The 24612-nt window shown below is 55.0% G+C and overlaps 2 protein-coding genes across 5 annotated transcripts in view; both read left to right on the top strand.

The window, feature by feature from the left end:
• NTN3 (netrin 3) overlaps positions 1-6917 on the top strand; it is a 20022-nt gene extending 13105 nt beyond the window's left edge. Inside the window, exons 5-6 of one of the 3 annotated variants that reach the window (XM_063654917.1) lie at positions 5106-5198; positions 5844-6917. In XM_063654917.1, coding sequence (XP_063510987.1) covers positions 5106-5198; positions 5844-5860 — 110 coding nt within the window. In that variant the 3' untranslated portion in view covers positions 5861-6917. Of the gene's footprint in view, positions 1-5105; positions 5771-5843 lie in introns of those variants that run through there. The other 2 variants (XM_063654918.1, XM_063654915.1) reach the window with 2 other exon arrangements.
• The window catches only part of TBC1D24 (TBC1 domain family member 24), a 26028-nt gene extending 4806 nt beyond the window's left edge, over positions 1-21222 (top strand). The window contains exons 2-9 of one of the 2 annotated variants that reach the window (XM_063654919.1): positions 11618-12697; positions 13277-13294; positions 13803-13961; positions 14907-14970; positions 15341-15436; positions 15774-15996; positions 16310-16478; positions 17216-21222. In XM_063654919.1, coding sequence (XP_063510989.1) covers positions 11733-12697; positions 13277-13294; positions 13803-13961; positions 14907-14970; positions 15341-15436; positions 15774-15996; positions 16310-16464 — 1680 coding nt within the window. In that variant the 5' untranslated portion in view covers positions 11618-11732 and the 3' untranslated portion in view covers positions 16465-16478; positions 17216-21222. The remainder of the gene's footprint in view (positions 1-11617; positions 12698-13276; positions 13295-13802; positions 13962-14906; positions 14971-15340; positions 15437-15773; positions 15997-16309; positions 16479-17215) is intronic. The other variant, XM_063654920.1, reaches the window with a different exon arrangement.
• Positions 21223-24612: the final 3390 nt, after the last annotated feature.

A 24612-nucleotide genomic window follows, 5' to 3' on the forward strand; every position in this document is an offset into this window, starting at 1 on the left:
AGAGCAAGTCTTGTATTTCCCTGCCGCTGAGTGCAGGTCTTCCCCCTGCCCTGCCCCCCCATGCCCAGTCTGCCCTGCCAACCCCAGCACGCTGTAACCGCCTCCTAGAAGGGCTTCCGGAACCCCTTCAGCTCCCTGGGGCATGCGACCACCCCAGGGCCTCTCTGCTTCCACATGTGTCTACAAAGCCACTTTCTGACCTCACTGCCAGGTGACTGATTTCTCTCTCAGCTCTTCCTAGCTCAGTGCCAGGCGCCTAGGAGGCACTCAGGAGAAGGTTCCAGAAAGAACGGGTACACCTGAGTGCACAGACGAGTCCAGTGGCTGTCTTCCATCGTGGTGACTGTGCCAGCTCCATTGTTCCAGGGCTGAGGCCTAGGGCGGTGGGGCTGTATGGCAGGGGAGTGTCTGCACTTTGGGCCTCTGCCTGGGATTTGTGTCTCTGAGGCATCCAGCAGATTCTTGGAGGACAGGATTAGGTGTTCCCTGGCCTTTCTCAGCAGGTAGGTGGGAGGCCTGGGCCCCTCATGAAGAAATCAGACTTTGTGTGGACTTGCAAGGAAGGTCCCCCAGCCGGAGGAGGTGTCAACCCCTCCCTGGGGCTGAATGCTGGGGCCACCTGTCCCCTCATGCCTGCCATCCACACCCCGCTCCAGGTCTGCTTTTAGGCCCCAGTCCCTGCCCCATCCAGTGTGTTCTTCCAGCGTCCCTCCACCTACTCTCCCAGCACCTCTGTGATGTTGTGAAATATCTATTTGGTCTTTGTCCTTGTTTTGTGAGATACAACTCCTGAAATCCTCAGAATCTCCGTGGCACTCTTTCTGTGCGCTGGTGTTGACTGATAGCTTCCAGTTGGCGCTGGTCACTGGAAAGACCAAGGCAGGATTAGCGGGTTAGAACTTTCAGCCCCACCCCCAACCACGGGGAGGGGAGAGGTCCAGAGGTGGAAGGTCAAGTTGATTGCCAGTGGGGTAATCAATCATGCCTACTTAACAAAGGCTCCATGTCAACCCTAGAGGACAGGACTTGGAGAGCTTCTGGACAGCTGAACGGGAGGGAGTGCCTGGAGGGCAGCACCGTGTCCCTCTCCCATACCTCACCCTAAAGGTCTCTTCATCTGTGTCCTTTGTAACAACCTTTATAATAAACTAGTGAATGTAAGTGTTTCCCTGAGTTCTGTGTCTGAGGCTGCTCCAGCAAATTCATTGAACCCAAAGCAGGGGTTGTGGGAACTCCAACTTGAAGTTAGTTGCTGAGAAGTTCCAGAGGCCTGGACTTCTGACTGGTGTCTGGGGATGTGGGGGGCTTGTGGGATCTGAGCTATCTCCAGGTAGATGTCTTCCGGTGTCGGGATTGAATTGGAGGACGCCCCGCCGGCGCCCGCTGCAGAATGGATTGCTTGCTGCTGGGAGAAACCCCCGCATTTTCTGGGTCGCAGATCCTGTGCCTATTGCTGTGCTGGCATCAGAGCAGAGGAAAACGTGGTATGAGAGTTTTTCCGAAGAGTCCAGACACGCTTCCAGGCTCTCTCAGCCACCCGCACGCCATCTCTACCATTCCCACCTGGCCGCTGCCGCCTGTGCCCCAGGGTTTCCGGGCACTCCGAGCTTCCCCGGCAGGCAGCGAAGCTCTCATCCCTGGATCTTGCGGATCTTGCGCCCGGGGCTGGAATGCCTGTGCTGCCCTCCCCTGCCTGGCAGGTGTGGTCAGTGCTCAGGAGTGGGCAGGGCCTGCCGGTCTCCCTAGCCCGCAACCAGGTTTCCTCCATATCCCTGCAGCACTTAGCAAGGTCCAGGGCTTCTGTGGGGAGCGAGAGTGTTTTGGATCCCGCTGGGGGAGCCCGCTGAGAGGAGCCTGCATCTCCTATCACGTGAAGCCCGCCGGGGCCACAGCACCTCCTTCCTGTGGTCCCTAGCTGCGGGCGTTGGGGTTCCCCACTCATGGGGCCCGGCCTCATTTCCTCTTCCTCTTCATTCCCGGTCCCACTCCCAGGAAGTGGTGAGGGATTGCTCAGACCAGATGGGAAGAACTGAGACGAGCGGCAGCTGACGCCCATGCCCTGTTCTGTGGCCCGTGACTGAGGTCCAGCCACACAGAACCCCGGGTCCTTGATAGCTTGTTAGCTGCTGGGACGGGGGCTGTTCTTGTGGCCAGGATAGGTGTGGTGGTCAGGCCAGGGCAGGATGGGGCCTAGGCCTGCAACCCCAGCTCTTCAACCTGGAGTCCTGGCGAACACTGACCTACGTTGGGACAGGGCTGCCTCTTGCCCAGGGGGCTGCAGTTGGCCCCTTGGTGGCATCTGGGAGTGTGTGGGAGTGCCCTCTGTGCTGTGGGCCTCATCCCCAGGGCTCTACCTCCAGCCTGAGCTGCTCTGGCATTTGCCCAAGAAGCATCTGTATCGAAACTGGCTTTGAAAACTTCACAGTGGAGCTTCCCTGGGCTGGAATTCTCTGTTTGTCGCTTGCCCCCGCCTCCAGCATCCCCAAGTGGCCTGGGCTCTGACTCCCACTGTCAGGCCACAGTCCTGTGGGATCCAACCCTGAGCCATCTCTGGGGGTCCCCTCATCTTCTCCACCCTCCCGGTCTAGACTCTGCCTTCCTTTCTCCCTGGCTCCCCTTTCCCAACCCTTCCTCCTCCAGGGCCACCAGGGGATCTGATCGGGTCACCTGCCTAGACTCTGCTCCTACCCAGTGTAGGGACACCCGCCTCTTAGCGCACCCCAGCCCCTCAGCACTGCCAGGGCCGCCCAGCTTGCCTTTGCCCACTCTTGCCTCCACGTCTGAGGGGCACCGTCCCCACCCACAGGCTGCCTCCATGCCTTTCTGCCGCTTCCACAGCAGCAGGCACAGCCCTGCCCGTGGGGTTCCCCTAGCACTTCCCGAGCTGCCGTGGTTGACAGCCTCCTCTCAAGCCGCCTCTCCCTGGCACAGAGGCAGCGCCTCAGTGGAGGTCTGTCATATGACGACCTGCAGGACGAGGGAGCCGCGGTCACATGCTGCCTCCTCCCGTTTGCTGTGACCCAGGACAGAAGCGGTCCCCAGGAAGGGAGGCGCGGTCCCCAGGAAGGGAGGCGCGGTGTCGGGGTTGGCAGTGGCCGTGTTAAAATGTCATCAATGAGGCTAAATGTGTGTTCTATCTTTGTCACATGAAAGAGAGTTTGTTTTCAAATCCAGTTGTTTGGGAAAATCACATTCCTCTCTGAAGAAGCGAGATGTGCAGAGGCCTGGTAACTCAGACTGTCAGGCCTGGAGTTTGGTGTTGGAGTTTGGTGTTGGAGTTTGGTGCTGGAGTTTGGTGTTGGAATTTGGTGCTGGAATTTGGTGTTGGAGTTTGGTGTTTGGGGATGGCAGGTGGTGTTACTAGCGGCAGCCTTGCCGGGGTGGCTTGTGTCTCCAGGACTCGTGGGAGGGCCCTGGTACTAGAAGTGGCCGAGTGCCCTGGAGTCCCAGACCTGGGTGGGTCCTGCCTGTGCTCGGGGACCCTCCGGAGCCTCTCTCGGAGGTCCTCCCTGTCCCAGGATGAAGGGAGATGGAGCAGGAAATTAAGTCATCAGCAGCCAGCAGCTGTGGGATTGTGTTCTGCCCCGAGGCTGGGGTGAGCTGCCTGTCTGCTGGAGCCAAGGGGCCAGGGGCCCGGCTGGGGCCCCTCCTGCCCCATTCTCCACTGTGAGGATCCACTTCCTCCCACATCCATGCTACTGCCCAGCCTCCTGGCTAGAAATTAGTTCAGGGCGCCTCACCCTTGACAGACAGCCGCCACCCAGCCCTGGCTGCCTGCCTCTTCCTGTGGGCGCCTTCAGGGGGTTTGCTGCCGGGGATGGATTTGGGGGTTTCTTGGAGCTCCCATGGAGTGAGGACATAGGCTGCTGTTGGATGTTCCTGGCTGAACACCAGTAGTCTGGCAGGAACTGCCCTCCCTGGGAAGGCTGCTGGGGCTGTGGCGGGGTGGGGGTCTGAAAACCTGTAGCCATTTAAGGGGCCCCTCTTCACATGTGGTAGAGCCAGCACTGTGCCCTTTGGCCAGAGGGCACAGTGGTCACATGTGTCAGCTGACATACCAAGATAACATTTTGGGGAAATAGAAATCACTTATACTCATTTGCACATAGCTTTTTTGGGGGGGGGGGGCGGTACGGAGTCTCGCTCTGTCGCCCAGGCTGGAGTGCAGTGGCTCTATCTCGGCTCACTGCAAGCTCTGCCTCCCGGGTTCACACTATTCTCCTGCCTCAGCCTCCTGAGTAGGTGGGACTACAGGTGCCCGCCACCACGCCTAGCTAATTTTTGGATTTTTAGTAGAAATGGGGTTTCACCGTGTTAGCCAGGATTACAGGCATGAGCCACCGTGCCCGGCTGCTTTTTTTTTTTTTTGGAAATATTTGGCCGGGCACGGTGGCTCACACCTGTAATCCCATCACTTTGGGAGGCCGAGGCAGGTGGATCACGAGGTCAGGAGATCGAGACCATCCTGGCTAACATGGTGAAACCCCATCTCTACTAAAAATACAAAAAAAAAAAAAAAATTTAGCTGAGCGTGGTGGCGCATGCCCGTAGTCCCAGCTACTTGGGAGGCTGAGGCAGAAGAATCCCTTTAACCCGGGAGGCAGATGTTGCAGTGTGCCGAGATCGTGCCACTGCATTCCAGCTTGGGCGACAGAGTGAGACTCCTTCTCAAAAAAAAAAAAAACAAGAAAGGAATATTTGCTTTGGAGCGGGAACAGAGTGAGACCCTGTCTCAAAATGAATGAATGGGGCATGGCCCAGTGGCTCACGCCTGTAATCGCAGCACTTTGGGAGGCTGAGGCAGGCGGATCACGAGGTCAGGAGTTCGAGATCAGCCTGGCCACCATGGTGAAACCCCATCTCTACTAAAAATACAAAAAATTAGCCAGGCGTGGTGGCGGGCGCCTGTAGTCCCAGCTACTCGGGAGGCTGAGGCAGGAGAATGTCTTGAACCTGGGAGGCGGAGTTTGCAGTGAGCCGAGATCGCGCCACCGCACTCCAGCTTGGTGGACAGAGCCAGACTCTGTCTCAAAAAATAAATAAATAATAAATAAATAAATAAACGAACGAACAAATGAATACGAACATTTGCTTCTGATCTGCAGGTACCCTGAGCTCTCAAACAGGCATGGCGTTTATGAGGAAAGGCCGCGTAGGTCCCTGGAGAGGCTTCCCGGGTGAGAAAGAAGCCGCACTGGGTATGGAGGGCAGCTCGGCTGTGGAGAGAGGCATTAGGAGGGGACGGTGGCCTGTGAGAGAGCTGCCCCTGGCCCGTGCAGTTGCACCTCCCTCTGCAGGACTGGCTGCTTGTTGACCCGCTGGGACCGTGACGTCCCAGGCATTCTAGAACACCTTTCTAGCACCTGGCCTGGGACCCTGTAAGGATGAGAGCATCCTCAGGCAGCTGAGCGGTCCTGGCCGGCCGGGCTGGGTTGAGTGCTTTCTATCAACAGGCTCAGTAAATCCTGCAACAGAACAGGGACTGGAGCCCATCCCTTGCCAGTTTCCCACTGTGCTTAGAATAAAATCCACGCGCCCGTGGGTGTGTCCGTGCTGCCCTCTGCGCCCTGGAGCGCAGCTGGCCTGTTCCTCCCTCAGCCTTTGCACCTGCTCTGCTGGTGTCTGGAGCGCTTCGTCCTCAGCAATCCCGGCTGCTTCCTTCTCACTCCTCTGGCTCAATGTCATCTCCTGGGAGAGGTGTGCCCTGAGGACCCTCAATAAAGTAGCTGTCACCCTCCAGACCCACGGTGTGGATCCCCACCATCTGAAACTGTCTGTGTCTGTAATTCTTGTGAGTCTCATGGGTGTCAGGTGGAATTTTTCCTATTTTCCTGGAATTGCAGGCTGGGCCCAAGGCTGAGGACCAAAGACAGGAGGAGTGCTTCTCTGCTCCGCACTCAGGGAGCTGCTGGCAGCTGGGCTGACAGGTGCCACCTTGGAGAACCAGCGCCACCTCACTCCATGCCTCTGCAGGGAACTGGAGACTGGTGGGGAAGCACACTGTAGGTGAAGGCAGTGCAGCGTTTGTGGCGAGCAGCGGTTTGCCCGCTCCCCGGAGGCCACAGGAAGATGGCTTCCCCCACAGGAGGCACCCTCACAGGGCCCTGCTGGCAGTGTCTGCCTTGGGCTGCCTGAACCCGGAGAGTGGGATAGACTGTTCATGGGGTGTCACCCTAATGTCACCTACACCCCACCCTGTCAGTCCAGAGTGAGGCTCAACCCACAGGGGTTGCTTGGGAACTGTTGCCCGTGAGGAGTTGGGTGTTATTATCGGCTCCGCTCTACAGACATGGCAACCACAGTTTAGGGAGGATGCACAGCTTGTCCGCATTTCAAGCAAACAAGTGGCAGAGCTGGACTTTGTGGCAAGGCCTGTCTAACTGCAAAGCTGGACCGTTTCCACAGTAGCCCCTGCCTCCCCTCTCACTCCCTCCCCGGCCGCCGCCTCCGGCTCCGCACCTTTGTCAGGGGTTGGGGGAATGCAGGGAACAGACGAGGCCTTGTTTGCTGCGTAGGAGCAGGTGCGGCTTATGATGTACAACAGCAGCCAGCCAGCAGATAGACAACAGGGAAAGCCACTCGGCCATGAAAACTCACCTCCAGGGTGTGGGCACTCAAGCCCATAAGTGCGCCAGTCTGGGATAGTTTATGTTTTTGATCAGTTCCCATCCCCTTACTTCCTCATCTCAGTTGTCAGTTTAAAGAAAACCTCACTCAGCTGTGAATGCAAGAAAAAAGTTTGGCAGGATATATACCAAAATGTGAATAGTGATTATCTGTATGTAGAAGGGGAGTGGGATTAGAGAGGTAATTCAAACAGAACTCTACATTTTTACTCCCTAATTTTGGTACTATTTGACTTTTTGTGATTTTTGCATTCAAATATCACCGGCGTAATAAAATACTTTTTCTTAACCTAAGGAAACCAATCTGGACCTCATTTTTATTTATGTATTTATTTTTTATTTTTGTTTTTATTTATTTATTTTTTTTTCAGACAGAGTCTTGCTCTGTCACCCAGGCTGGTTGGAGTTCAGTGGTGTAATCAGGTCTCACTGCAGCCTTGACCTCCTGGGCTCTGGTGATCCTCCCATCTTAGCCTCTTGAGTAGCTGGGACTACAGGTATGCGCCACCACGCCTGGCTCTTTTTTTTTTTTTTTTTTTTTTGAGATGGAGTCTCAGTCTGTTGTCCAGTCTAGAGTGCAGTGGCGCCATCTTGGTTCACTGCAACCTCTGCCTGCCGGGTTCAAGCAATTCTCCTGCCTCAGCCTCCCAAGTAGCTGGGACTACAGGCATGCGCCACCATACCCAGCTAATTTTTTGTATTTTTAGTAGAGACGGGGTTTTACCTGCTGGCCAGGCTGGTCTCAAACTCCTAACCTTGTGATCCACCTGCCTCGGCCTCCCAAAGTGCTGGGATTACAGGCGTGAGCCACTGTGCCTGGCCCGCCTGGCTAATTTTTGTATTTTTTTGTAGAGATGGGGTTTTGCCATGTTGCGTGGGCTAGTCTTGAACTCCTGGGCTTGGCCTCAAAAGATCCTCCCCATTCAGCCTCCCAAATAGATGGGATTATAGGTGCATGCCACCATGCCTGGCTATTTTTTTTTTTTTTTTTTTTTGGTAGAGATGAGGTCTCATTATATTGCCCAGGCTGGTCTTGAACTCCTGGGCTGAAGTGATCCTCCTGCCTGAGCCTGTCAAAGTGATGGGATTACAGATGTGAGCCCCTGTGCTGGCCTGGACCTGGTTTTTATAGATGCCTTAAATGGGTTGTTGCCTTGTGTGCACAGCCCCAGAAATGTCGTGCTGTCTTTTCGAGTGAGGGTTTGGGGAACAAGAAAGAATCCAAGGGCTCCCTCGGGGTCTTTTGCACACGTCCTTAGCTCGGGTGTCCCTCTGAGTCCAGCACATCACTGGACCATTCGCGGCAGCAAACACAACTTGGGATCCGCATCTCCCTAAGGGAACTTTGCAAGGTACACTCACAACTTTTACTGTTTCCAGTTTAATATTCAACCTGAATCTGGGGCCAGCTGAGTGGAGGCTGGTGCTGCTCTGCCCAGCTCCTGTTCTGTTTAGAAACATGTTTATTGCCTTAAGAAGGAGCCAGTTCTTTCACCCAGACAGGATGGGCCTGGAGTTCCTCCAGAGGCTAGTGGGCCCAGAGCTGGGAAGGAGGGATGTAAGCTATGGATAACCGACCGACACATGGAAGATTGTGCAGTGTGACCTGGGCGTGGCCGTGCACATGTGAGTGGACCTGTCGGGCTGACCTTCAGGACCAGGGAAAGGGGGAGCCCTCACTGCCTTCCCTCCCAGGACAAAGCAAACCAATCAATGGTCTTAAGGGTTTCTTTTCTTCTGAGGCCTGGTCCTGCTGTGGGCAAGGTTTTTCCAGTGGGATATATTAAAATCAACTTCGGTGGCTCACGCTTCTAATCTCAGCACTTTGGGAGGCTGAGGCGGGTGGATCACCTGAGGTCGGGAGTTCGAGACCAGCCTGACCAACATGGAGAAACCCTGTCTCTACTAAAAATACAAAGTTAGCCGGGTGTGGTGGCACATGCCTGTAATCCCAGCTACTTGGGAGGCTGAGGCAGGGGAATCGCTTGAACCCAGGGAGGCGGAGGTTGCAGTGAGGTGAGATTACGCCACTGCACTCCAGCCTGGATGACAGTGCGGCACTCTGTCTCAAAAAAATAAATAACTAAATAATTGCTAAAATGGTAAATTTTTTGTTTGTTTGTTTTTTTGAGACAGAGTCTTGCTCTGTCGCCTGGGCTAGAGTGCAGTGGCACAATCTCGGCTCACTGCAAGCTCTGCCTCCCAGGTTCACGCCATTCTCCTGCCTCAGCCTCTCGAATAGCTGGAACTACAGGCGCCCGCCACCACGCCCAGCTAATTTTTTTGTATTTTTAGTAGAGACGGGGTTTCACCGTGTTAGCCAGGATGGTCTCGATCTCCTGACCTCATGATCCACCCACCTTGGCCTCCCAAAGTGCTGGGATTACAGGCGTGAGCCACCGTGCCCAGCCTAAAATGGTAAATTTTATGCTATATGTATTTTACCACACACACAAAAACACAGTGTCGAGGTGCTTTCCCAAGACAGTGTCTCGCAGACATACGTTTTACACTATGATTTTTACTTTTCACGAACTGTTTTAAAGTAGTATTTGCCTTATAATAGGTAGATGAATGTTCTAGCTGCAAAAGAAACCAGAGTGGTCTGGTCACTTAACCAAAACTTGCTGAAGCAGACCCCTGTGGCACTCTGGGAACTTGTACCATCCCAGGTGGAAAGGTTAGTCTGATGTGCGTGAGCAAACCTTGCACTTTTGTGCCCAGGACGGTATCCTTGGGCCAGGGCAGCCACCTGTTATCCAGAATCCCACAGGGCACATGTTACCCACTCCTTTTATGTTTGCCTAAGCCCAAGGATTGCTGTTCTTGGAGAAACACCAACCACTCCCACCACCCCCACTTGACTTCTGGCCCATTCGGATCCAGAAATGTGCAGTTTTAAAGCTGCAGCACCTTCCATTTAGGTCCCAGCTCTCCCTCTGGAAACGCGCCTGCTCCTCACCAGAGATTCCTCCCTGGAGCATCTGCCTGAAGCATAGCTTTCAAGCTGGTGGTTTTAGAAAGTTAAGAGCTGGCTTCAGAATTCCAACAGGGTGGGACAGCATAGGCTGTGACTTTCATACCACGCGCAGCTGGTTAAAGAAAACTGGGAACGGGCCGGGCACGGTGGCTCACGCCTGTAATCCCAACACTTTGGGAGGCCGAGGTGGGTGGATCACGAGATCAGGAGTTCGAGACCAGCCTGGCCAACATGGTGAAACCCCATCTCTACTAAAAATACAAAAACTGGCTGGATGTGGTGGCGGGTGCCTGTAATCCCAGCTACTCAGGAGGCTGAGGCAGGAGAATCACTTGAGCCCGGGAGGCAGAAGTTGCAGTGAGCCGAGATTACGCCACTGCACTCCAGCATGGGTGACAGTGCAAGACTCCGTCTCAAAAAAAAAAGAACTAGAATGAAGCATCTCTTTGCTCAAAGTGATCTTCTCAACTGGAGGCTCCTTTTCAGAAGGCCCCCAGGGTGCAGGGTGGTGTTTGGGAGCCTGGGGTGGACCATGCTCGAGTGGAAAGGTGTTTTCAGCAGTGTCAGACTCTTTTTGGTAGAGATGGGGTCTCACCATGTTGCCCAGGCTGGTCTTGAACTCCTGGCCTCAACTAGTCCTCCCACCTTGGCCTCCTGAGAGGCTGAGATTATAGATACGAGCCACTGTGCCCAGCCCAGGGCCAAGCTCTTGAAGCCCTTCTGGGAACTCTATCTCTACCCTCTCATTACTCAGAATCTGTGTGACCTATTCCAGTAACTTCATAAGTTCTGTGAAAAGAAGGTATACTCCAAAGTTTGTAATGGCTTCTCAAAAGTCACTTAAGTGGAAGCCCTTCTAATACTTACACAAAGATTAAGACAAATAATGTGGCTGGGCAACGTGATTCTCACTTGTAATTCCAGCATGGTGGGAAGATCACTTGAGGCCTGCGGTTCAAGGCCAACCTGGGTGACAGAACAAGACCCCATCACACACACACACACAAAATAAATAATAATAATAATAATAATAAACAAAAAAACAGGCCAGGAGCACTGGCTCACGCTTAAACCCAGCACTTTGGGAGGCTGTGGTGGGTGGATTGCTTGAGATCAGGAGTTTAAGACCAGTCTGGGTAACATGGCAAAATCTCATCTCTACTAAAAAGAGAAAAAATTAGCTGGGCGTGGTGGCGCCTAACTGTAGTCCCAGCTATAGCTGAGGTGGGAGGATCACCTGAGCCCAGGAGGCAGAAGTTGCAGTGCGCCGAGATGGTGCCATTGCACTCTAGCCTGGATGTCAGCTCAAGACCTTGTCTCAAACAAAACCAAACAAGGCCGGGCACGGTGGCTCATGCCTGTAATCCCAACATTTTGGGAGGCCAAGACAGGAGGATTGCTTGAGCCCAGGAGTTCAAGACCAGCCTGGAGAGCATAGCGAGACCCCGTCTCGATAAAAAAATTAAAAATTAGGCCGGGGCGGTGGCTCTCATCTGTAATCGCACACTTTGGGAGGCCAAGGCGGGCACATCACGAGGTCAGGAGTTTGAGACCAGCCTGGCCAACATGGTGAAACCCTGTCTCTACTAAAAATACAAAAAATTAGCCAGGCATGGTGGTGCATGCCTATAGTCCCAGCTACTCAGAAGGCTGAGTCAGGAGAATCGCTTGAACCAGGGGCGCGGAGGTTGCAGTGAGTGGAGATCATGACACTGTACTCCAGCCTGGGCGACAGGGTGAGACTCCATCTCAAAAAAAAAAAAAAAATTAGCTGGGCATCGTGGTGGACACCTGTCATCCCAGCTACTCAGGAGGCTGACGCAGGAAGACTGTTCAAGCCATTCAAGGCTGCAGAGAGCAGGGTCACGCCACTGCACCACGCTCCAACCTGGGCAACAGAGCGAGACCCTGTCTCAAAAGAAAAGAAAACTACATCACATTCAAAAAAATACGTTCTTTAAAATGTGAACCTTGAAACACAGATGCTAAAAGTGTTTTTTTAATCCTGCAGGGTATGAGATGGCAGACAGGTTTGCAGAAAACCCTCAGAAAGGGGGCTGGAGGATTTAGCCATTTTGTCCTCCCCTTCCGGCAGCCCAGGGCCTCCTCCCGAGCACAGCGGCGCTATGGACTCTCCAGGATACAACTGCTTCGTGGACAAAGACAAGATGGACGCTGCCATCCAGGACCTGGGGCCCAAGGAGCTGAGCTGCACTGAGCTGCAGGAACTAAAGCAGCTGGCGCGCCAGGGCTACTGGGCCCAAAGCCACGCCCTGCGGGGAAAGGTGTACCAGCGCCTGATCCGGGACATTCCCTGCCGCACGGTCACACCCGACGCCAGCGTGTACAGCGACATCGTGGGCAAGATCGTGGGCAAGCACAGCAGCAGCTGCCTGCCGCTGCCCGAGTTCGTGGACAACACGCAGGTGCCCAGCTACTGCCTGAATGCGCGCGGCGAGGGGGCCGTGCGCAAGATCCTCCTGTGCATCGCCAACCAGTTCCCCGACATCTCCTTCTGCCCCGCCCTGCCGGCCGTGGTGGCCCTGCTGCTGCACTACAGCATCGACGAGGCCGAGTGCTTCGAGAAGGCCTGCCGCATCCTGGCCTGCAATGACCCTGGCAGGAGGCTGATCGACCAGAGCTTCCTGGCCTTTGAGTCGTCCTGCATGACGTTTGGGGACCTGGTGAACAAGTACTGCCAGGCGGCCCACAAGCTGATGGTGGCCGTGTCGGAGGACGTCCTGCAGGTCTATGTGGACTGGCAGCGCTGGCTGTTTGGGGAGCTGCCTCTCTGCTACTTCGCCCGGGTCTTTGACGTCTTCCTGGTGGAGGGCTACAAGGTGCTGTACCGTGTGGCGCTGGCCATCCTCAAGTTCTTCCACAAGGTGAGGGCCGGGCAGCCGCTGGAGTCGGACAGCGTGAAGCAGGACATCCGCACGTTCGTCAAAGACATCGCGAAGACAGTGTCCCCCGAGAAGCTGCTGGAGAAAGCATTCGCCATCCGCCTCTTCTCCCGCAAGGAGATCCAGCTCCTGCAGATGGCCAATGAGAAAGCCCTGAAGCAGAAGGGCATCACCGTGAAGCAGAAGAGGTAGGTCCCCGGCAGCCTGTGAGGGGCACACCCGGGGTAGGGGGCTGGGGCAGGACGAGTCTGGCATGAGCTCATCCTGCTGGCCTCCAGGCGGCCTCTGCCCATGGTCCACCCAGCCATCTGTGCATGGCTGGAAAGACACTGAAACAGGAAGGGCCTTCCCAGTTACAGCCACAGACGAGGGACATCGGGTCCTATCCTCTGGGACCAGGCCCACGGCTGAGATGAAAGCTGATGCTGGCCATGGGGTCAGAAGGCATCGCGGGAGGCCAGGGTCATTTCAGGGCAGCCCCTGCTCCACCCCTCCAGCTCTGGGCTCCGTGGCTGGTCTCTGCTGTGTCTGCTGGGCGTGGCCTCCCCACCTGGAGCACAGCCCCAGGGGAGCAGGGTCAGGAGTTCATGGTATCCTGTGTGGATGTGGCAGCCGGCGCTGTGATGGTGCCACGCTGCGGCCTGTTGGCGTGCAGCCCTCTTTCTTCTGGGCCAGCAAAGGCCTGTCGGGGGATCGGTACTCACACTAACCTCTCTTGTCTGTTTTATTTTTCTTCTCCATGTCCGTTGCTTTCTCCTGTTTTTCAGTGTGTCACTTTCTAAAAGGTAGGTCTGAAACTGTATCTGCACACCTGGCCTCTGTCTCCACCAGGCTGACTCTAGGTCAGCTGCTTGCTCTGGATCCCAGGGCTGCTCTCGTGGGCCAGCTTCAGCAGCGCTGCCTCTGAGCTGGACTGATGCTCAGGCGCCTTCTGTCTGTCTGTCTGCCTGCCTCCCTGCCTATCTGCCTCTGTCATGCTCTCTGCTGGTGTTTGGCTCACCCTGAAGCCTTGTCTTGCCAGAGCAGTTGCTCGCTGTCCTGATTTCTTAGAGAAAAGGTGCATTGTCCCCATCCAAGCTGGGCACTTTCCCTTCCGTAATGGGTGGGAGGTGGGGCTCCTGGGAACTTTCTCCCCGTTGGGCACCTAGAACCCGGCCCTAAACCAGGGCCGGGGCAAGCAGGCGAGAAGTTCCCTCTGGGCTTAGTTCCAAAGAGGCTCTGGGGCATACCTCGGGGGGCATGGCCTGGCCCCAGACGTGCCTTTGGGCTCTGACCCCTGCTCGCTCCCCTCAGGCAGTTTGTACACTTGGCCGTCCACGCAGAGAACTTCCGCTCGGAGATCGTCAGCGTGAGGGAGATGAGAGACATCTGGTCCTGGGTCCCCGAGCGCTTTGCCCTGTGCCAGCCCCTTCTGCTGTTCTCCTCCTTGCAGCACGGGTACAGCCTGGCCAGGTAACACCCCAAGGGGCCAGAGCGGGCGGCAGAGCCGCCCAGCCACGTGTCCTGCCCACAGAGGCTGGAAATGGGCCTCAAACCTCGGCACCTGGTGAGGCCCTGCTTCTTCCTGTGGGGCCTAAGAAACAGGGTCCCTTTCTGGGCTTCTGTCCTCCCCAGGCCACCCAGACTTTGGGGGTCATGGCAGGCGTGCCACAGCTTGGGGCCTTGCAGGCGTCATGAAGATGCCTGGGAGGCAGGATCCCCACCTCGGAGCTCACAGCATTGTCTTGGTTGGGGGACCATGTGGGCGGCAGGTCCCGGCTGTGCTCGCTCCCCACCCTGTCATCCACATGGTGCTCTGTCAGGGGCCCGGGGCATGCTGCCCTCCAGGTGCAGCCAGGGAGCCTCCCTCCAGCCTTGGACAGCATGTGGCCGTGGGAGCTCTGGGTTGGGCCTGGGGTGACCTGGAGGTGAGGCAGGCAGAGCTGGTCCAGCCCCCACCCAGCACCGTTCACAGGTTCATAACAATGCAAGCATTTTGGCACAGCTGGAGCCACTTCTCCTGGCCCTGCCAAGGACACCAGCCAAGCTCTGGGTGCCACGTTGGCAGACCCGGGCCTCTGGCTCCCACATGCCCGGGCTTCGAGGATGGTCCAAATCTCCCCACCCCAGGGACCTATTCCTCTGGTTCCTACTTCCCCAGACCCTGGTGCTTGGCTCTGCACTGGGGCCTTCTGCTGCAAGGCCTCTCCCCTGAGTCACACCAGGGCAGGCTGTCCTGGGGATGGCAGAGAAGGGCCAGGTGAGAAGAACACCTGGGTGAGGGTGTTGTTGGGACCCAGAGAGAAGGAAGCACAGTTCCCAGGTCTTCGCCCCAAGACAGCCAGGGCCAGCAGAGGCTGCAGGAGGCGGCTGGGAGGGTGTGCAGGGTGACAGCTGGCATGCGTGTCTCTACGCCAGGTTCTACTTGCAGTGTGAAGGACATGAGCCTACCCTCTTGCTCATCAAGACCACGCAGAAGGAGGTGAGCAGGGGTCCTGGAGCCAGGGCTGGCTCTGATGGGCTCCAGGGTCTAGGCCTCCTGGGCTGGAGCCAGAGTCAGAGCGTGGGTATGGCCAGCACATGGGGCTTATCTCACACTCAGGGCCACAAGGGGAAATGAGACTATCCTCAACACAGCCCCGGCCCACCCTCATTGCCAGCCCCAAGCCAGGGGCAGGGTGCACACACCCGCAACACTGCCTTTCCCACACCACCCCTGCCCTGGGGTGGGGGTGGGAGACGGCGATGCCTGCACCCCCACCTGTGACCTGGGACAGGCCCGTCAGTAGTCTGGAGCACAGGAACGCTCCTGAGGGCCTGCGGGCACAGCCTCACCCAGACCTTTCCCCCAGGTGTGTGGCGCTTACCTGTCCACAGACTGGAGCGAGAGAAATAAGTTTGGAGGCAAACTGGGCTTCTTTGGGACCGGAGAATGCTTTGTGTTTAGGGTGAGTGGGGCCAAGTGCCCCCAAACCCCCATGCAGACCCTGTAGCTGCATCCCTCCAGGAGCAGCCGCCTGCCCTGGGGACACTGTTGGATGTCACCATGGCAGTCACCCAGCAGCGTCATCGCCCTGTGTGCTTCCGGGTTTGATCATTCAGCCGCGCGCTGCTCCAGGGCAGGGGGCCTCATCTGCTCCAGCCACCACCTCCCCAGCCCCTGGCTCGGGCTGCACCCACCTTGGGCTCTGGGTGCAGATTCGTGGGATGAAACGGGTTGTAGCTCTGGGGCAGAGGGGCCTGCGAACGCCTGCGCCAGCTTCTCACACTCCCTTTCCACCCCAGCTGCAGCCTGAGGTGCAGCGCTACGAGTGGGTGGTGATCAAGCACCCCGAGCTGACCAAGCCCCCACCCTTGATGGCTGCCGAGCCCACCGCCCCACTCAGCCACTCCGCCTCCTCAGACCCTGCTGACCGCCTCTCGCCCTTCCTAGCCGCTCGCCACTTCAACCTGCCCTCCAAGACCGAGTCCATGTTCATGGCGGGGGGCAGCGACTGCCTCATCGTCGGTGAGCGCCAGCAGACGGGGCCCTGGGATGAGGATGCGGGGTCCGGGCAGCTGAAGCTGCTGCACCCAGACCTCCCTGACCAGGGTGGCAGAGAAGAGGCCCTGGGTGTTAGGGTGGACCAGACATGATGGGTGGGAGGGGGCTGGAAGAGAGGGACCAGCCTGGACAGTTGGTCCTGGGGGCTATGGAGGGTCAAGGGTCTGTGTGGTTTCAGAGAGGCCCGTGCAGGGCAGGACAGCTGAGACAGCAGGTGAGGTGCCTGGGGCAGTGCTGATAGGGCAGTCAGGCCGCCGCTGACCTGAGCATCCTGCAGGGGGAGGAGGCGGCCAGGCGCTCTACATCGATGGGGACCTGAACCGGGGCCGCACAAGCCACTGCGACACCTTCAACAACCAGCCCCTCTGCTCCGAGAACTTCCTCATTGCTGCCGTGGAGGCCTGGGGCTTCCAGGACCCTGACACCCACTGACGGCCTGTGCCACGGTGACTGAGCCGCGGTGGGGTGGTGGGCCGAGGCTGGGCTGCCGCCTCGGGCAGCAGAGAGCAGATGAGACCCCCATGTGGTAGGCAGGGTTGGGGGACAGTAGGACCCCATGGCCAAGCCTGGCGTTGCCTGGACCTGCTGCTGCCTCTACCTGGAGTTTGGGCTGGGCTTTCCCAGTCCACCTGGATCTGGGTCAGAGCTGGAGGGGCTGCCGTGCCCCCAGCCCCACCCAGAGCTGGCATAGGAAGTACCTTCCTCCTCTGTGGAGGCTTCCTTAGCCCAAGGCCTTGGGAGTGTCTGGGTCTTGCCGCCCCTGAGCCTCTCTATGCAGCCTGAGCCCCTGGGCTGGGAGTGGAATGGCAGTGGGAACGTGCAGCTAAGGGTGGGCTTGTGGTGCCCCCTGCTGGTGCCGCATAGCATCGCGCCCTCCCGAGCAGGGCCCTGCAGCCTGGCTGGCTGGCGACTGAATCCTAGCGTAGATCCTGAGAACAGACTGGCACCCTTGGGCCTGCCCCCTGGCGGACCCCACCCCCTGTCCCGGGCCTTTGCCCCAATTGCCTCCCCAGGCCTCCTGGGCCACCTCTCACAGTAACCCTGCTTGGCCGCCTCTCAGGCTCCCCTGGGCTGTGTTTGGGAGCTGCTGGGCGGGAAGAGGAGGGTGGGATTTGTGCTGGGCTCCACCCCCAGGGAGGGTGGGAGCTGGAGGGGGATGTCACATGTCCTTGTGTTTCTGCAGAGCCTGAAGCTTTTGCTGGGCCTCCCTGCGTGTTCCCATCTGAAGAGGCGGCCCCGGGAGAGGCCCTCAGGGACCGACCCAGACCAGCAAGCTCCATTTCCAGGGGTCTGCCCAGAGAAGCCTGGACCCAGGGGGCTTCTCAGCCCCCCTCCCTTCCAGCCCAGGCCTCCTTGAGCTCCTGTAGCCTCTGCAGCTGCCCATTTCACCTCTTTGTCATTGTAATGACCTGGGGCCCAGGGTCACGCCCAAGCCCCTCTTTGTGGCATGCTCATCTCAGTGCAGCCCCAGCTGCTTCTCTGCACCAGGCCCTGTGCCCTCCCCTGGCCCTGGCCACACAGCACCTCCTTGGCCACCTTGCATGGATGCATGTCCTCCCTCTGTTCCTCTTGTGGTGCTGTGGCTGGCCACGTGTCAGGGTTTTCTGTGAGCCTCTCACCTTACAGCCCCTGGGCCCCTGCCCTGCCTGAGCCCTGCGCTGGCTAGACGCAGGTTGGTGCCAAGGGAGGCCTTGCCTCTGGGCACTATGGGGGCGGCCCCTGCCTTTGACCTCCCTCCATGCCCCATGACCTTCAACTGGTCTTGAGGGTCTGGGCACCACGGAGGGGACAAGGGAGACACAGGCCCAAGTGGAAGCCTGGGTCACAGAGGCAGGTACCAGCAGTCCTGCCCCCACCCCCGTCCCTGCTGGCCTCCAGCCATTGCCACTTAGAGTCCCCTGCACCGTGCCACTGTCCATCCCCGCACCATCGCCTGCTCCTCCCATGGGGCTTTAGCCTCCCCTGACCATCTGCTCACGTAGCCTCTGACGGGGCCCACGGTGGTGCAGGAGGAAGGACCGGGAACCCTGTGTGGCTTTGGGCAAGCTGACAAACCCGTCTGGAACTCAGTTTCCCCAACTGTGAAATGGGGCCAGTCCCCATGCCCTGCTGTCCTCCTCACAGGACTGTTGAGAGTCTCGCAGGGGGACAGGGTGAATCCCTCTCATGGGGAGAGGTATGGGAGGGAAGTCGCCACTCATCTCAGCCCACCGCAGCCCTCCAGGCCCCCGCCTGAGCCCCTGAGGCCCTCCTCTGTACCGCCAGCTTTGGTGTTCATTAAACATGGTCTTGCTGCATCAACTCCAGGGCTCCAAGCCGAGTCTGATCTCTTCAGCCAGAGGGGCCTCCGGGGCCTTCCTGGGCCTGTAGCCAAGCAGGTGTGGGAGGCTGCCCGCTGCAGTGCTCACCCACATTCTATGACTGGAATGCTGCAAGCCTCTTCCAGAGGGAGCCCTCCAGGAGCAGGGAAGTCATATCCGTGGACCATTTGTAGGTTTCCGTCTGCAAACTTCCTGAACTGGGTGGTGATTTTTCTGGCGAGTTAAGTCCAGCAGGTTCTGCGTGGCTGCCCCAGGGGGCCCCACCCCAGCCTTCCAGTGATCTGGACCAGGAAGACGGATTGCTGCTGGGTCATGATTTCCACATCATGAGCGAAGTTCTTTGTTTTTTGTGTGCATGCAAAATATTGTTTCTTTAAATTTAATATCTTTTCCTAACTTTTCTACTAACCTAGAAGGTATGTGTGATTATTATCTTTTTTATTCTTATCACTGTACTTGTTATTATCTGATATTAGGTATTCCCAAATAGAACATAATTTATTTTGTTAATGTTCTCTATTTCTTCTTGATTATTTATTAGCTTTGGATGTTAAAAATTAGCCAAAAGTGGCTGCTCTGCCTATGAAGTAGCCATTCTTTGTTTAAAAAAAAAAAGCCAACATTTGATGAAATTGCATAATAAATTATCATTTGTTTTTAGAAACATTCAAACAATTGTTTTTTGATTTTTTTTTTTTTTTTTTTTTGAGACAGAGTCACCCAGGCTGGAGTGCAGTGGCGTGATCTTGGCTCACTGCAATCTCCGCCTCCTGGGTTCAAGCGATTTTCCTGCCTCAGCCTCCTGAGTAGCTGGGATTACAGGCATACACCACCACACCCAGTTAATTTTTTTTGTATTTTTAGTAGAGGCGGGGTTTCACCATGTTGGTCAGGCTGGTCTTGAACTCCTGACCTCGTGATCCACACACCTCGGCCTCCCAAAGTGCTGGGATTACAGACATGAGCCACCGCGCCTAGCCTATTTTTTTTATTTTTTTGAATAGACCACTTTGTGCTGAATAAATGTTTAACATTTATTTTTAAAACAGCAATTGAACCTAATTTAAAATAGTTTATTAAATGAATTCATTAAAGCAGATGATATGCCTTTGGGGCTTCAGAAAATCAGTTTAAACAAAAGAACTTATGAGAGTAAGTCATTTGTACTTGAATTTTTTCAGAGTTTTAATTAACTAAAGTATTTTAATTTTTCTATTTTTGTAAGCCGCGTACTTCATTTTTTGAGTTTTTCAGTGGAATTTGTTTTAAAACATTTTGAAGATTTCAGAGGCCTTCATATTTCTCTTATCCACTTTCTGAACCCATAAAGCCTTTGCAGTCTCCTTGAGTAGTTTATATTTAATAATTTAGTTGTGTACCTTTTTATTTTGAAGTAATTTTTGATTTGCAGAAGAGTTGCAGAGACGGTACAGGGTTTCCATGTACCCTCACCTTCCCCCATGTCAATATCAAAACACAGAAATAAGCATTGTTGCATTGCTGTTAACTAAACCACAGGCCTATTGAGATTGCCCCATTTTTTTTGTTGTTGTTGTTTTTGTTTTTGTTTTTTTGAGACAGAGTCTCACTCTGTCGCCTAGGCTGGAGTGCAGTGGTGCGATCTCGGCTCACCGCAAGCCCCGCCTCCCGGGTTCATGCCATTCTCCTGCCTCAGCCTCTTGAGTAGCTGGGACTACGGGCACCCGCCACCACTCCCGGCTAATTTTTTTATATTTTTAGTAGAGATGGGGTTTCACCGTGTTAGCCAGGATGGTCTCGATCTCCTGACCTCGTGATCCGCCCGCCTCAGCCTCCCAAAGTGCTAGGATTACAGGCGTGAGCCACCGCGCCCGGCCGAGATTGCCCCGTTTTTTCCCACTGTCCAGGAATCTATTTAATTTTTACAGTTATTTACTTTCTCACGTTTTTACTAAGTCCAGAATGTCATCAAACTCATAAAACCACTGGTCAAAAAAACCCAAATGGCCACTAATTAGGCAATATAGCACCTGCCTCAAATTTGGGTTCATATGGATTTTTTTTTCTCCCTTTTTGTGGAGAACATAGTCTTGCTGTGTTGCCCAGGCTAGTCTTGAACTCCTGGGCTCAAGCGATCCTCCCGCCTCTGCCTCCCTAAGTTCTGGGATTACAGGCGTGAGCCACTGTGCCCAGCTCATCTGGATTCTTGCTGGTTCTCTTTCTCAGCCTAAATGTCTTGTTTGCATGGAGAAATTATCAAATGAAGCAGGAGTGCCAAACAAGCCTCATAGGCTCTTCACCCTACAACATCTATGTTAGGTAGAAAAGTATGTGGATTTTTAAAAATAATCTGGTATAAAGAGTTTTTAAGAACTATCTTCATCATCTTAGTATCAGATTGTGCTTGAGAAGTTAGGTACAATGTAATGTGATTCATTGCTAAAAACAAAATGCCTCCCACAATTGCAGACTCACTTGTTTTACCAAACTATGGAATTTGTCAACACCTTTGCTTGGGACCAAGGAAGCAAAGTCAGTGGATACCATGTCCTGTAGACATGTGACCTGTGATAAGGCACAGACAACACGAACTGGCAAAAACATTGGCATTTGGTCAAATACTTATGAGCTAAGGATCGAAGGGAAAAAATAGTTGTGTGAATAATTTTACCTCTTAGTTCTTATGAAGGATGGTTATCGGGCTGGAAAAATGTTTATTGGACTGATGCTTTGGAGCCTCTCAATGAATGTAATAAAAAAAATGTGTAGTGAGCACAAATTTATGGATTTGCAGCACAATCCAACTTTGAAAATGTGAAAATAAGTGAGTTAGTGATATGTTTGGTTGGTGTTAATTTGAGTCCTAAATAAAATCGAGAACTGGTAAAAAGAAGGTCACTGTGAAATAACTTGCTATGAGAAGGCTTAGAGGGATGGGAAGTCCTGGACGCCTCTTCTCCAGGGTGTTGGAGGAGAGAGGGAGGTGCTAGGTTGACAAGACCGCATCTGCGCATTGTGGTCACCAGTGAGTCTCTCCACTGAGGCGACAGGTACATGTCTGTCGCATTTGCAGCCATGGCCGATGAGAACAGCAGCATTCCCTGATGTGTCTTGTTTTCTTTTGTTCGTAGTGCCTGCTGTGTGGACAACTACGCTCAGCAAAGTTTTAGGGAGACTTAGCGGAGCCACTATGAAGAATCAGTGTCAAACGTTTCATCAGGAATCCCTGTCAAGGCCTGGTGTGGTGGCTCACACCTGTAATCCCAAGACTTTAGGAGGCTGAGGTGGGTGGATTGTTTGAGGCCAGGAGTTTGAGACCAGCCTCGGCAGCACAGGGAGACTCCATCTCCACAAAAAAAAGTGAAGAACCCCTGTCGTGTTAAACCGAGTATCAAAAAGCAAACTCAACCTTTCTCATTCAAAATTTCAAAATGAGTATTTACTTTGAAAGTTTGCATCTATATATTTGCGTCTATATATGTATCTTTTTATATATATATATATATATATTTTTTTTTTTTTTTTTTGAGATGGAGTCTCACTGTCACCCAGGCTGGAGTGCAGTGGCGCAATCTCGGCTCACTGCAAGCCCCGCCTCCTGGGTTCACACCATTCTCCTGCCTCAGCCTCCCGAGTAGTTGGGGGCTACAGGCGCCCGCCACCATGCCTGGCTAATTTTTTTGTATTTTTAGTAGAGACGGGGTTTCACCGTGTTAGTCAGGGTGGTCTCCATCTCCTGACCTTGTGATCCGCCCACCTCGGCCTCCCAAAGTGCTGGGATTACAGGCGTGAGCCACCACGCCTGGCCACGTCAATATTAATGAATGTCTTTTCTTTTGTTTGAGACCGAGTCTTGCTCTGTCGCCCAGCCTGGAATGTGGTGGTGCGATCTTGGCTCACTGCAACTTCCAACTTCCAGGTTTGAGGTATCCTCCTGCCTCAGCCTCCTGAGTAGCTGGGATTACAGGCGCCTGCCACCATGTCTGGCTAATTTTTGTATTTTTAGTAGAGACCGGATTTCACCATGTTGGCCGGGCTGGTCCCTAACTCCTGGCCTTAAGTTATCCGCCTGTCTCGGCCTCCCAAAGTGCTGGGATTATAGGGGTGAGCCACTGCGCCCGGCTACATGTCTTTTCTAGTACCTTGTGTTTAATTGTGGATCGGTATAATACAAAGAAAAATAGAATGCCTTTTTTCTTTTGAGCCCTGCACAGATGCCCCCTCCCTGTCCAGTTCCTCCAGTGAGACCGAGGCTGCTGGGGGGCCTCCCTGCAGCTGCTGTGGAGCCTCTGCCTGCTGTCACGTGAGCTGCCTCTGCCCACTTTATCCTCTTGGGTTCCTCTTCCCCAGACTGGCCACGGGGGTGGCCCCTTCCTGCCCAGCCCTCTCTCTTTGCTCCTGTGAACACCTTCCTGCAGTACCTTCAGGGGACTGTTGGGGCAGCACCTGTCCCGGGTCTGAGGCCTCCTGGTCTGCTAGCCTGGCAGGAAGCTTGGCCCCCAACACAGCCACAGGCTCCCTGGCACCAGGTTTCTTTCAGTTCCTCTAAACTGAAAGCCTCTGTTTCCCAGCCTTTGCACGTGCTGTTTGCCACTCCTCATGCCTGGGCCCTAGTGTCCCTCCCAGGATTTCCCTGAGCTCCCCGCTAAGGCTGGGTCCCCGTTCTAGCTTCACAGCACCTGAGACAGGTGTTGGCTGGTCTCCCCACCCCCTGTCCTAAAGACTGTGGGTCTTAAGGGGCAGGAGCGCCCAGCACTGCAGAATGAACTGAAGCCCCTGTGGGTTGGTCTGCGCTGCTGCTGTGCGTCCAGGGTGATTGGAGATTCTCCAGGTGTGCTCCTGGGGTCTGTGGTGGTGGGACACCCCCTTCCCCCAGCCGCCACGCTCCCTGCAGTAACTCTTGCACTTACTGTAAGTGCTTGGACTGTCTTGTGGTTGACATTAGGACACACACTCAGGCCAGAATTGGGCAAGACTGTTCCTGAGCGGGGCGTGCAGGGCGCTCTGGCCTGGGAGGTGGGGCGCGGGTCTGCTTCCTCCTGCAGGCCAGCTCAGTGTGGGGCTCGTGTCTGCCCAGAGCTTGGCCAGGCAGTGCTGCCCCTTCCCTTCCTGCCACCTCTACCACCAGCCTTCCCTCAGACTGCTTTCTGGGCCTAGTCTGTGGCAGGTGTCCGGGGCACATTCTTCTCTCTAGCCTGCCATGAAACTGTTTCATTTTTCTTTTAAAAAAATTGAAGTGAAATTGACATACTATCCAACCATTTGAACGACCCCAGACAGAGGTGGTGGTTGCATGAATGAGCATGTTGTACAAACATGACCTCTAGTTCACTGCATTGCCCCACTCCTAAAGGAAAACCTGTCCCCAGCAAGCAGTTGCTCCCCATTCCTCTCTATCTTATGGCTTTGGGTTTCATTTTCATGTTTTTTTGAGACAGAGTCTTGCTCTGTCACCCAGGCTGGAGTGCAGTGGCATGATCTCTGCTCACTGCAACCTCCCCCTCCCGGGTTCAAGCGATTCTCCTGCCTCAGCCTCCCTAGTAGCTGGGATTACAGGCACCCACCACCACGCCCAGCTAATTTTTGCATTTTTAGTACAGACGGGATTTCACCATGTCTGCCAGGCTGGTCTCCAACTCCTGACCATAGGTGATCCGCCCACTTTGGCCTCACAAAGTGCTGGGATTACAGGTGTGAGCCACTGCGCCCGCCAGTCTGTGACTTCTTTAAATACAAACTGGATCATGTTTCTCCCCTGCTCTATGCCCTCTCTTCATCTTTCAAGTCCTAATTCAGAGATCACCTCTTCTGGGACCCACTGAGCTAGTCCCAGCACCTCCTTCCCTTGTCCCCCCTGCTTCTAGGAACCACATTTCTGGTGTGGCATTGGCTGTACCGTTGGGGATGCTACTGCTCCCTGGTAGGCTGCCAGGTCTTGAGCGTAGGGACTCTAACTTGTCTTTGTCTGGCAGGGGCCTCACTCAGCACCTGGCACAATAGTAGGTGCTCAGGGAACTGAATGAATGGATCAGGGTCTGAGGCGGGCAAGGGCTGCGGCGGTGAGCTCTGACCCCCTGGGTGGAGCGTGAGGAGGCCATGTTGGCCTTCAGGGTGCACCCCGAGACCAGACATGGGGTCCAAGCTGCCTAGGGCTGAGCGTTTATCTGACACGTGTTCTGAAAACCTGGTCGTGGTGTAGGTGCAGCCCCCGGCCCTGGTCATTTGGAAGTTTGTGTCCAAAAAAACCCACATGGCTACTATAGCACCTGTGAGCCAATGG

Source organism: Pongo pygmaeus, chromosome 18 (assembly GCF_028885625.2).
Source record: "Pongo pygmaeus isolate AG05252 chromosome 18, NHGRI_mPonPyg2-v2.0_pri, whole genome shotgun sequence".
NCBI lineage: Eukaryota > Metazoa > Chordata > Mammalia > Primates > Hominidae > Pongo > Pongo pygmaeus.